Here is a 12943-nt window from a genome sequence, read left to right on the forward strand (position 1 = left end):
CAGGTGGGGTCACCAGGGGATAGTGCAGTGCCCAGGGCAGAGGATCCTCTGGCTGTGACGCTCAGGCCTAACCTGCACTGTTGGCCATTAATGAGACAATGGGGTGCGGTGAGAAGCTGGGATCAGGAGGGTTCACAATGCCTCACTTATTGCTTTAAGCGAACGCAGTTTCACTGACAGAAGCCCACGGAATATGTCAAACCCCTGGAATAAATCAGCTTCCTGTCATTATGGGGCCCATCCTGTTGCAACCACAAAAAGTCCTGTAAAACCAGTAAGCTTGCCGTGACGGCACCCCTGGTCTGAGACAGACAGGAGCTGTTGTTTTGAACCAAATGTAGCCTCCACAACTACTAGGCAAGGCTGCTTTGTTTGTGAATGTGTGTGGGAGAAGGTCCAGAATGCAAGCAGGAGCTGAGGAAGGCCTTCCTTTCTGCCATGTAGTGCTGGCTTGATTCTGGAGCCTGACACACACACACACACAAACACACCAACTATTTAAAGGGTTGAGAAGAAGAGTTGGGTTTTTATATGCCGACTTTTTCTATCACTTCAGGAAAAATCAAACTGGCTTACAATCATCTTCCCTTCTCCTCCCCATGATAGACACCCTGTGAGGTAGGTGGGGCTGAGAGAGCTGTGACTAGCCCAAGGTCACCCAGCTGGCTTGATGTGGAGGAGTGGGGAAACCAACCAAGTTCACCACATTAGCCTCTGCCACTCATGTGGAGGAGTAGGGAATCAAGCCAGGTTCTCCAGATCAGACTCCACCACTCCAAACCACCGCTCTTAACCACGACACCACACTGAGCTCATGTTTTGTTTGGAGGATGGGTTCCGTGTCCTCCCTCAATCAGCCATCCCTCACCCCGATATTCCTCCCCTTGGACAGGACTCTGGATGGGTTTGTGTCTGCAACTATCAGTTTGCAAGGAGATTCCTGCCCCTTCCCTTGCCCCAAAATCACACTGGCAGGTGCTGATCAGATCCTAACAGGGGCCCTCAGTGCAAAGCAAGGCAGAACTTCACCTAGGGCTGCCAAATCCAGGTTGGGAAATTCCTGGAGATTTGGAGGTGGAGCCTGGGGAGGGCAGGGTTTGGGGAGGGACCTCAGCAGGGTACAACGCCATAGAATCCAACCTCCTACAGCGCCATTTTCTCTGGGGGAAGTGATCCCTGTGGTTGTGATTTCAGATCTCCAGGCCCTGCCTGGAGGTTGGCAACCCTATTGACATCACCCAAATCCCAGTCTGCTGTGGCAAAACCCAAAATGGTATCTGAAGAAGTGAGCTGTGGCTCACGAAAACTCATACCCTGCCAGAAATGTTGTTAGTCCTGAAGGTGAAACTAGACTCTTGGGCCATTTATGCAGGGTCGATTTTGAAACTCGCTTAAAGCTCTTTTTTAAAATGCGACCTTTAAAATGACTATTCACGGTCCCGACGCAAAAGGGGACATTCCACCCCCACCCCCCACTCGCATGCTCCTTTGTTCCTTCCATTAGCCATTCGTTGTTTGCATAGCTAAGCTGTGTTTGTGATTTTGCATGTTTTCCTTCAGTAAATGCTTTGGTGCGGTAAATGCTTCGTGAAAAACTAAAAAAAAAGATGCGGGGCAATTCAGCCTGGAACATGCTGCTAATTACCAAGCATAAATGGCCGCTTTTCTACTGCTACAGACAGACTAACACGGCCACCCATCGGGATTTGGGGGCACTCTGAAAATGAGCCGATTGCCCTGGACCTTCATGGCAGCTCCTGCTTCTACGCTGCTGTTACGTCTTTAAGGTGCCAGGACGTTCTGTTGGTGCTTCCACAGAACGCCCAGATCCCACAGAACTAATCAACCCCATCCCACCCACCCCATCTGGTCCCCAAAGTCAAAGACACACTGAAGCTGGAAGGAGAGGCTTTATTTGGCTGCTGGTGTCAGTTTGAAGAGAGCAGCTAGGCCCTTTCTGCATCAGACGGGCAACCCAGCCAGTACTTGGCAATGTTGCGTGGGTACCTGGGGTACACGAAGTCCACACGCCGCGTGAGCAGGTTAAGGCGATAGTACTTGTCTGAGAGAGAGATGCAGGGATGCAAATGTCACTGGGAATCGAGCCCCTCCAGACTTGCCTCCCCCTTCATCTTTATGCTGAGCACCCCCAAAGCTATTTGACACCCCCACACACAGTTCCTAGCCTCTTTGCTGCTCCGTCAATATGTTTATTATTTATTGTTTAACAATGGAGAGCTGGAGGTGTCTTAAAACATCCCTCCTTGTAGTGAAAGTGTGTGGGGACATTGTGCAAGCACAGATGTCTGGAATGCACCCATCCCTCCCTGCCCATATTTTATTCTGCCCCATTTTTGCCGTTTCCTCCCCATCCCCATTCCTGGCCAGCTTTAGGAACACCAGTATTGCATTACAGAATTGGACTAGCAGAAGAAGGAGTTGGTTTTTATATGCCAACTTTCTCTACCACTTAAGGGAGACTCAAACCGGCTTACAGTCACCTTCCCTTCCCCTCCCCACTACAGACACCCTGTGAGGTAGGTGGGGCTGAGAGAGAGCTAACAGAGCTGTGACTTGCCCAAGGTCACCCAGCTGGCTTTGTGTGTAGGAGTGAGGAAACAAATCCAGTTCTCCAGATTAGCCTCCTCTGCTCATGTGAAGGAGTGGGGAATCAAACCCGGTTCTCCAGATTAGAGTCCACTGCTCCAAACCACTGCTCTTAACCACTACACCATGCTGGCTGATGTAGTGGTTAAGAATTGTTCCCAAGAGCGGCCAGCCAGATATGTCTGGGGAGCCCCAAACAGTTGTTCTCTGTTGCTTTGAGTACCAACAGCTGGTACTCAGAGCTTTACTAGCTCAGAATATGGTGGCTACATTAAGCGAATGGACACACTGCATTGGTTTGCTGTTCCTTTAAAAAAGAATATCCAGTGGCAATGCATTCCATAGGATAAAATTGAAGTTGCATAAAAATATGCAGTCACAAGTAATAGCAGGAGTCACATTACTAGGGGACATAAACATACATCCCCTCCCAGTTCTTTATTTACAGCCCCCAATTCCCTTATTCCCTAATCCAACCAAAAATATTGGCTGTTATTGCACCGAGTGTTTACAGCTAGAATCTCGCCATCTTCGGTTCCAAGTGTTTTAATTTATTTTCAGTACACCAAAGTAAATGCTCACCACCACCCCAAATCATACACCCCAACCTCAGAGACTGCTCTGCAAGGAGCCATAAACTGTTCTCCAGTCCCAAGCTTAAGCTTTAGACCCCCAGGGGGTCAGATAGAGCCTCTGCTTGGCATGCAGAAGGTCCCAGGTTCAATCCCTGACATCTCATCCCCGGCATCTCCAGTTAAAGGGACTAGGCAAGTGGAAGACCCCTGCCTGAGACCCTGAAGAGCTGCTGCCGGTCTGAGTAGACAATACTGACTTTGATGGACCATGGGGTCTGGTTCAGTATAAGCCAGCTTCATGTGTTTATGTGTTTAAGTTGGGCTGCCCCCTCTCCAAGAACTATTGTGACAATTCTGTGCGAGGGCAGGTTTAAAGGGTCAGTGGGCTAATGACCCTCCACCAGGCTCACCTTCCACGAAGAAATAGACGCTCTGGATGGGCTGGCAGGAGGTGGGTGTGCCCAGCAGCCAGTCCAGGTCCATGGACTCTGAGCTAGTATCTTCTGACCAATCCCAGGCCCTCGACTTCCGCTGGCCCCTGCGGCGGCTGCGATACTTCTTGCGATGCCGGCGTGATGACCGCTTCTTCGAGCGACGTTTCGAGGGGCTCTGCGCCACGTAGATCCGGCCGACCATGGCGGCATCCAGCCGGCTCGGCACCCCTCGCCAATCCCGGCTAATGTAGCGTCGCCTGCTGGCCCCGCCTGGCAAGGGAGAGAAAGAGGGAACCGGGGACTTGAGCTAGCCAGAGGCTCTAAGAGACAGGTGGGGCCTGGCACAGACCCAGTGGGGCTAATACAATATCTGAAGGCCCGAATCTGCCCCCCCCCAAAGAAGCAGCACCTCAGAAGAGCCCTTCTAGAAGGCCCTGCTCGTCCAGCATCCACAGAGGCCAGCTAGGCCTACAGCAGAAAAGCAGACACCCGAACTGATGTTGGTTACCAGTAGAATTTCCAACCTCCAGGTGGTGCCTGGAGATCTCTCACTATTACAACTGATCTCCAGGTGATAGAAATCAGTTCCCCTGGAGAAAATGGCTGCTTTGGCAATTGGACTCAAGGGCATTGAAGTCCCTCCCCTCCCCAAACCCACCCTCAGATTCCACCCCCAAAATCTCCAGGTATTTCCCTACCCGGAGCTGGCAACCCTACTTACCTGTAACTGCAATTCAGAGGTACACTGCCTCTGAACATGGAGCCATCGAGGATACCCACCTCTATGAACTCATCTAATCCCTCTTGAACCCTGACACAGTTGGCCTAGGCCCTAGGCTAACCTAGTCTTGTCAGATATTGGAAGCTAAGCAGGGCCAGCCCTGGTTAGTATTTGGATGGGAGACCACCAAGGAAGTCCAGGGTTGCTACGAAGAGGCAGGCAATGGCAAACCACCTCTGAACGTCTCTTGCCTTGAAAACCCCAGGGGGTCACCGTAAATTGGGTGCAACTTGATGGCACTTTCCACCACCAATCCCATCAACTTGATGGAAAGTGCCATCAAGTTGCACCCAATTTATTGTGACCCCCTGGGGTTTTCAAGGCAAGTAGGATTGCCAGCTCTGGGTTGGGAAACACCTGCAGATTTAAAGTGGAGCCCAAGAAAGGCGTGGTTTAATGGGGGAGGGACTTCACTGCCATAGAGTCCACCTTCCAAAGCAGCCATTTTCTCCAGGTGAACGGATCTCTGTCACCTGGAGATCAGTTGTGATAGCAGGAAATCTCCAGTCACCACCTGGAGATTGGCAACTCTACTCGAAAGCCATCTCCTTCTATGGCCCATGACTACATCATGTAGCAGTGAGGCCTGCAAGCTGATTGTGTGAAGAAGTGCCCCGAGGGTCGGGTTGCCTGGTTGCCTGTTCTGGGTAGGGAAATACCTGGAGATTTTGGGGGTGGAGGCTGAGGAGGGCGGGGCTTGGGGAGGGGAGGGACTTGGGGAGGGGAGGCAGTGGGGTACACTGCCATAGAGTCCACCTTCCAAAGCAGCCATTTCCTCCAGGTGAACTGATCTCTGTCGGCTGGGGAGCAGTTTGAATCCCAGGAGGTCTCCAGCTGCCACCTGGAGGTTGGCAACCCTACCAGAGGGCGGGCCTCCCCCTAGGCCTCTCTCCCATCCGATGGCCCCACTCACTCCTCCTCACGCCCCCGAAAAGCTCCATAAAGATTTCCTCCCAGCTGTCGTCCAGCAAGAGAGCAAAGTGGTCAAAGACCAGCGACGGAGACGTCTCCTGGCAGTCCTTGTGGCTCGGCTGCTTCTCAAAGTCGTAGCTCCAATAGTGCTTCCCTGTCAAGGGGGGAGAGAGAAAGAGAGGGAGAGAGGGAGGGAGGGTGGTGTCAGGTAAGCCTCAGGCCTGGCCTTTCTTTGGCTTTGGTTGCTTCCTGGCAGCTCAGTGCTCAGCTGAGAGCAGCGATAGGAGGGTGCCTCCATTACAAAGTCTGTGGTTTATCATGCCTCCTCTTCCAATTAAATCTTCATTGGCCAGTCAGAAGGTTTGCTGGGCAAAAGCCCCACTTGGTCCCACCTACTTTCTTGTCGGCGGGCATCACGGTGCCCACGGGCATAGGGAATAGAAGGCGATGCCCCATTTCAGCCCCAGATTTTCTCCCCCAAATTAACTTCTTGGGGCACAGGGTCTGTGATGATTCAGCTTCCCATACGCAAGTAGCTTGTCTTCAAGGGACAAATGTTTGTAGGCAACCCAGCCCCTGGTTTCCCCTCGCCCTTTCTGCAACAAGCTGGATTGCAAAGGGGGAAGGGAAGGTTGTTCTGGGTCACCTTTGAAGAAGTAGACCCTCTCGCTGGTAAAGTAGTTCTGAGCAGGTAGGGCGAAAGCAGTGTCGATATCGTCGGGGATCCCTTTAAAACCGTCAGAGATGTTGCGGGGGAATTTGGGGTCCAGGACTCCGTCCTCAAAGCGCCAGTACTGGCTCCCCTGTCGAAGAGAGAGAAAGGTTCCAAAGAGGGGGGAGGTGTGTGGCCTCATCACCCTCAATGGACAATTTGTCCCAAATCAACAGGTGCTGGGGCTCAACTGTGCCTCCAAGGTGCGTGCTCTGCCCCCGGCTGTGCTTCCGCACTGCCCTTTGGAGACCCCTTCCTTCACACACCTTGTCCATGGACGTTTTAGCCCTGCTTCTAGTTCAGTGGGCTCTCTGGGCAGCTAACTTCTTCCTAGCAACAGTACCCCTCCCACGTTCCCTGCTTTGCCCAGCGTTGTGATCCTCATGCACCACCCTTTCTTCTCTTCCTGCTCTGTAACATCACAGAGCAGCGGACTGCGAGCTGAGACACCTCTGTGCCCATGACTTAAGGGTTCAGAGCTTCCCTGTCTCCTGCTGTGAGGCTCTGTGGTTGTGGCTCAGTGGAAGAGCCTCTGCTTTGCATGCAGAAGGTCCCAGGTTCAATCCCTGGTATTCCCAGGTGAAAGGCCCATGCAATGAGTGATGTGAAAGACCTCCACCTGAGACCCTGGAGAGCCCCTGCTACTCTAAGTAGACAATACTGACCTTGGTTGTTTATGCATGGGAGTTTTACCTGGGGTTCGATGTTTGCTCGACCCACACTTTTCTGTTGTGAATACACAAATCACTGTGCAACAGCAAAGTCACCAAGCTCAAATCAGGAAGCATTTGAGTCCCTGCCCCTTGAAATGATGCTTTGTAATTGGATGTGCTTACTGAGAGAAAAACGTCCAGTTCTCCTCTCCCCCCCTGGTGGAAACCAAACTGCCTTTTTAAAAACCAACAGAGCTCTTAAAAAAAATGGGGTGGGAGGGGGAACAACTGAGTCAGCCCGAGGATGAACGTGAGTGAAAGTACCCATGCATAAAGGACCCTTGATGGACCAACAGTTAGATTCAGGATAAGGCAGCCCCATGTGTGGGTGTATCAATATCACAACCCACCTTGAAGAAGTAGGTCTTGCCCTGACAGTTGATGCGGGTGAAGGCTGCATCTATAGGTCCCTCAATGCCCCACACTTCCTGGATAAGTTTAGGGTACCCAGGCATCGCACTCTTCTCATCAAGTTCATATAAATATTTTCCTGGATTGGGAAAGAATATTCTGTTTGTACCCTTTCTTGGGCACCATGCCAGTTCTGAAGAGTGTCCCTTGTTTTCCCTGGGATTGTTCGCTTCTTCCCCAGAAGTGCCAGTCCATCTGGGCAGCCCTTGGACTCCACTTGAAATGGGCACCCACATCACATGCCACATGGCTGGCAGGATGCTTTGGGTTGCACATCCCTGCGCTTCCCCGCGCAGGATCTGCTTTTTTTTGTTTGCAACTGGCACAAGACCCTCTTGCAAGGTGGCAGAGGGAGAGCAGCCCAAATTTTAGAGGGTCGCATGCCAAAAAAACCACTGCCCCAAGAGAGTGTTTGGACATTCAGGCCAGCAAGGGACACCCATAGCCTTGGGTACATTTGCCACATTTGCTGTGGGCGAGTGGGGTCTTGCCCACTACCCAAGAGGAAAAGAGCTCTTTCCCTCTCCCTCCTGATCGTGCCGTACCACGAAAGGCATAGATGGAGCCATTTTTCAATGCCGTGAAAGCGTCGAAGGGTTTCCCACTGCACAAGAATTCCTCTTCGGGATCTTGGGTGCCTGTCTCTGGCTCAGGCCAGAAGGTTGGACCAGCGGCTGTGTCTGACTCTTCCGTCGGCCAGAACTCCTGTGGGTCGCTGCTCACTGGCTCCGAGAAGGGGTCGGTGGGTATGGTGGTCGTGGCATTGGCAAGATCGCCATCGTAGTAATCCTGGTACTCGTCCTCTGGCTGAAGAAAGACATCCCCACGGGTCACTGCGGGGGGGGGGGGGGGAATGCCGCACAAAAAGGTTAGCCATTTGGGGACACCCTCAATCTCGCACATTTAATGGGAGCCTGAGGTCATTGAGGCTCGGCTCCCAAACCATTTCCGGTGCAAGGCCTCAGGCTTGGAAAACTGGGTGTCAATAATCACTCTCTCTCTGAGCATGTGAGAAGTGTCTTTTCTGCACCTCTAAGATTAGGACCAAAGTTGCCACATTTTCTTAACAGGCCTGTGTGCCTTTAGCATCTTTCATAAGTGAAATTTTGCCTAGCATAGCAATAGAAGCTTCACCAAGTGGAAAAGGGCATTTTTATAAAAGTAAGGGGGCTATATTATAATGTTTGAGGAAGGTGCTTTTATAAAGGGAACAGTACTGTGGACTATACCACTGATCATAGTACCGTACGTATTTTCTGTTTTTAATCACTACATCATTTTCTACTTACGTAATTGGTTTATACATCATGTCTAATACTTTATGCTTTGTTTCAGGCTTCTAGCCAGATCCTAATCTTATTACATTGCTTATTAGATGTCTCATTCTATGGTTGCATTGACTTACACTGTGTAATCCATCTTCAGTCTCAGTAAGAAAAGCCGACTATAAATTAGTAAATAAAATAAAATATATTAAATAATGTTGCTGTGTCTTTGGGGATCTGTTGCAAGCAGGGTTGCACCTCTGTTGGGAAAATCCTGAGATTTTAGAGGGGGAGCTGGAAGAGCCCACAGTTTTGAGAGGGGAGAAAGTCAGTGGGGATTTGATTCCAAAGTGTCACCCTCGAAACAGAGTTGCTAACCTCCAGGCAGGGCCTGGAGATCTCCAACTAGTACATGGAGATTGGCAACTAGGATTGCCAACCTCCAGGTACTAGCTGGAGATCGTCTGCTATTACAACTGATCTCCAGCCGATACAGATCAGTTCACCTGGAGAAAATGGCCGCTTTGGCAATTGGACTCTATGGCATTGAAGTCCCTCCCCTCCCCAAACCCCACCCACCTCAGGCTCCGCCTCAAAAATCTCCTGCCGGTGGCGAAGAGGGACCTGGCAACCCTAATTGCAACTGATCTCCAGACAACAGAGATCAGTTCCCCTGGAGAATATGGCTACTTTGGAGGCTGTACCCTGCTGAGGTACCTCCCCTCCCTGCCCTGCCCAGGCTCCACCCCCCAAATCTCCAGGTTTTTCCCAAACCAGAGCTGGCAACTCTACAAAAGCTGCCATTTTCTCCAGGGGAACTGATCTCTACCGACGGGAGATCAGCTGTAATATCAGGAGATCTCCAGCTAGTACCTGGAGGTTGGCAACCCTACTCTTAAGTAATGCGAAGCAGGTATGTGCCGGCTTCGCAGTCACTTCCGGAACGACGGTTCAGCGTGAAAAATTTAAAAAAATATGCGGGGCAATTCAGCCTGGAATGTGCTGCTAATTACCATGCAAAAATGGCCACTGTCCCCTGCAAGAAGACTTTAAATTATCCTCCATATCATTCAGGAACTAGGAGATGTGAATAAGGAACTGGGAATGAACTGGGAACCAACTTCAGCCTCCTCCAGCAGCGCTACAAGGGTGCTGTCTCCACTCTTCTGGATTTTCGGGTCTGAACCTGACCCCTTGTGGGCTGGCCAGGACCAAGGGAGGGCACTGGGAAAGTGCGTATGCCAGGCCAGCAGAGAGCTAGGGCCCCCTTTCACGCTCGGAGGAGGAGATACCTTTGGGTTTGCAGACCGTTGAGTAATCATTGCAGCAGCTCTGGTAGTACACGCAGAGGTCGTCGCATTGACATTTCTTCTGCTCATCAAAGCCCTTGTCACAGCGCCCCTCACAGGACTCTGCAAAAGAAAGACCTCCGCCAGTCACAGGGAGGGAGGGGAGATGAGCAGCGGACCGGCCCTCTTGCCCCCAGGGCTGTCCTGTGGCTCCCGTCCCTCCTCTTTGCGATTTTGCAGCTTGCTCAGCTGGAACAGAACGAAAAACTACCTCGTTCCATATCCTGCATCCAGTCCATGAATGCCATCCACTCAGTATGTAAATCAAACTTGAAGGCTAGAGCCCCCAAAGGAGGAATTACAACAATAAGCAGGCACTTATGGCAAAGAAGCACAAAACTACTACTGCTTAACAAAGAAAGTCAATGTAATGTAAGCACATAAACATAAGCAAAAGGTAACAACAAAGTACATGTGCAAACTCCCAGACTTTTTACACAAGGTAAGTGCCAAAACAACCATATAGGTCAATAAAGTCCAAGAATGCCAAAAAATATATAGGTTTCCGGTATAGAGTCCTATTTCGCATAAGCTTTTTCGATTCTGGCAATCCCACTACGATCAGTCACAGTTCCACAGAACACATGTTCTATAAAATACATACATGTATATCCATGAAGACAATTAGTATGGGCAGAGAAGTGCTACCTTTTGTCAAATTCCGATCTCCTGCCAGTGGACTTAATTGGGGTGACCTCGTTCTCATAAGAGGCGACACAGAGAGAGGGAAACTCGACCCCCCCCCTCGCCCCCAGCTTCGCTCCCAAGATCAAGCTGTTCCCACTTTCCCGCAGGGCTTCTTATTCATCGACCCAAACGGGGTGGGAACGGGGACCCCTTGGGGGGGGGCACTGCACTCACCCTCAGCGGCAAAGGCCCCACACAGCCAGCCCAGCAGCAGTGCCCCAAGCAGGAGCCGCATGGCTCCCCACGCTCCGTCCCAGTCTGACTGGCACTCCCCGAGAGGCTGGCGGCTTGGCCAGATCGGGAACAAACAAGGTCAGGAGGGTATTGGCCCGGGCAGGCCCAGCTCCTCCCCCTCTGGGGATGGCTCCAGTCTTTTGTGTGCTTTCTGGGTCAGCAACTGCCTAGCTGTCTCCAGTTGGCCTGCATCAACCCTGTGAGGTAGGATGAGCGGTAGGCTTGCCAACCTGGAGAGCTCCTGCTATTATAACTGATCTCCGGGTGATGGAGGTCAGTTCACCTGGAGAAAATGGCCACTTTGGCAATTGGACTTTATGTTGGGTTGCCAGCCTCCAGGTGGTAGCTGGAGGTCTCCCGCTATTACAACTGATCTTCCGGCAACAGAGATCAGTTCACCTGGAGAAAATGGCCGCTTTGGCCATTGGACTCTAGGACATTGAAATCCCTCCCCTCTCCAAACCCTGCCCTCGTCAGGCTCTGCCCCCAGCATCTCCAGGCATTTCCCAACCTGGAGCTGGTAACCCTTCTGAGCAGAGAGAAAAGTGACTGGCCCAAGGTTGCCCAGGGAGCTTCAGGGCTGAGTTGAGCATTCTCACATTACGTGTGTGGGTAAAGTGCCGTCAAGTCGCAGCCAACTTATGGCCACCCCAGCAAGGGGCTTTCAAGGCAGGTGAGAAGCAGAGGTGGTTTGCTATAGCCTTCCTCTGCAGAGTCTTCCTTGGAGGTCTCCCATCCAGGTAACCAACCCTGCTGAGCTTCCGAGATCTGATGAGATCAAGCTGTACCATGCCGCCTTCCTTCCCTCTCATATTACACCACACTGGAAATTTGGCTCTGGGGGGTTCCTTGTCCCCTTCCTCTCACTTTTCAGCACAAAGGGGCAGAGAGAGCCCCAAAGCTGTAGCCATGGCTGTGAAAATTGCCTTCTGGAAGGACAGGGACCTCAAAGCAAAGGGACTCAGTCAGTCCGAATGGGCATGATCAGCTGTTTCAGAGCCTGCTGGAACATAGCAGAGTTTCTTGCAAGAGCTATTCTTTTTCCAGCACAGTGTAGAGCCAGCATGGTGTAGTGGTTAAGAGCAGTGGTTTGGAGCGGTGGACTCTGATCTGGAGAACTGGGTTTGATTCCCCACTCCTCCACATGAGCGGAGGAGGCTAATCTGGTGAACTGGATTTGTTTCTCCACCTGTACACATGAAACCAGCTGGGTGCCCTTGGGCTAGTCACCCTCACTCAGCCTCACCTACCTCACAGGGTGTCTGTTGTGGGGAGGGGAAGGGGAGGTGATTATAAGCCAGTTTGAGTCTCCCTTAAATGGCAGAGAAAGTCAGCATAGTTCAGTTTATTGATACAGCGATTGCCAGCAAAAGAAAACAAACATACTTTAAATACACTATAAATAGGAAATAAGCAATTACTAAAAACCCAGGTAAAATATTCTCTCCCTAAAAAAATGGCCAAATTTTTTAACAACTTAGGATTTAAAATTATTGACTCTACCCACCTTTTCTGAGCAAATTTTAACCACTACAGAACAGAATTTAGCTACCTGTAATAGTCTGTTATTACGATCTCCTTCCCACAAGAGGTATTTCAATTTCTCCACATCTGGGCTAAAATCTGTTGTATTAATAAGTGGGAAAATCAATTTCTGGCACATTTCCTCATAAAAGGCACACTGAATAAAACATGACCTACATTCTCAATTTCTCCTGTCTTACAAGGGCATCCCCACTCCGATTTTGCTAACTTCCTAAATTTTCCATCTATAATCAGCATAGTTCAGTTTTTAGCATTTAAAAACCAACACCTCCTCCTCCTCCTCCTCCTCCTTCTTGCTTAATGGGAACACAGCAAATGCTTTGGAATTGTCAGACTCTGTGCTGAATGAAACAAAAGGACTCCAGTCTCTTACGCAGCCTTGGAAGATGGAAGTGGGTGGGATGAGTTCTAGTATTTTGCTTTTAGGAATGTGATCAGAAAGGACTTAACCTGTGAAACGTGGGCCACTGTTTACCATTTCAGCATGGTCTGTCTGTGGCAGAAGCTGGAGCCAAAATTTACTTTCAGATGTTCAGTATCAGGCAGCAGCAGTGCTGGGAAAATGACCTAGGAGCTGGGCAGAGTTTGGGCAAAGGAAGATGCTCAGCAGGGATATGATATTGTTGTCAAGTTGGCCCTCTGAATCTGCCATTTCCTGCAAGGGAACAGATCCCTGTAGTCTGGAGATCAGTTATAATTACAGGAAAACTACAGGCCC

The 12943-nt window shown here is 50.7% G+C and overlaps 1 protein-coding gene across 1 annotated transcript; it reads right to left on the reverse strand.

Moving 5' to 3' along the window:
* Positions 1 to 1903: 1903 nt before the first annotated feature.
* VTN (vitronectin) lies at positions 1904 to 10683 on the reverse strand. Its single transcript, XM_056865347.1, has 8 exons — positions 10621 to 10683; positions 9703 to 9822; positions 7691 to 7978; positions 7085 to 7224; positions 5956 to 6112; positions 5311 to 5463; positions 3593 to 3886; positions 1904 to 2062 (listed from the first exon to the last, which is right to left on the reverse strand). The coding sequence occupies exons 1-8, from the start codon at positions 10679 to 10681 to the stop codon at positions 1947 to 1949; spliced, it is 1329 nt and encodes a 442-aa protein (XP_056721325.1). The 5' UTR covers positions 10682 to 10683; the 3' UTR covers positions 1904 to 1946.
* Between the last annotated feature and the right edge of the window lie 2260 nt (positions 10684 to 12943).

This window comes from Euleptes europaea, chromosome 19 (assembly GCF_029931775.1).
Source record: "Euleptes europaea isolate rEulEur1 chromosome 19, rEulEur1.hap1, whole genome shotgun sequence".
Classification (NCBI taxonomy): domain Eukaryota; kingdom Metazoa; phylum Chordata; class Lepidosauria; order Squamata; family Sphaerodactylidae; genus Euleptes; species Euleptes europaea.

Excerpts from the sequence above, each read along its gene's own strand:
- VTN (XM_056865347.1), bottom strand. The coding sequence starts at position 10,681 with ATGCGGCTCCTGCTTGGGGCACTGCTGCTGGGCTGGCTGTGTGGGGCC. Across the intron at positions 7,225-7,690 it reads CTCCATCTATGCCTTTCGTG|GAAAATATTTATATGAACTT; the intron begins GTACGGCACGAT and ends TTCCCAATCCAG. Across the intron at positions 2,063-3,592 it reads CGTCTATTTCTTCGTGGAAG|ACAAGTACTATCGCCTTAAC; the intron begins GTGAGCCTGGTG and ends TCTCTCTCTCAG.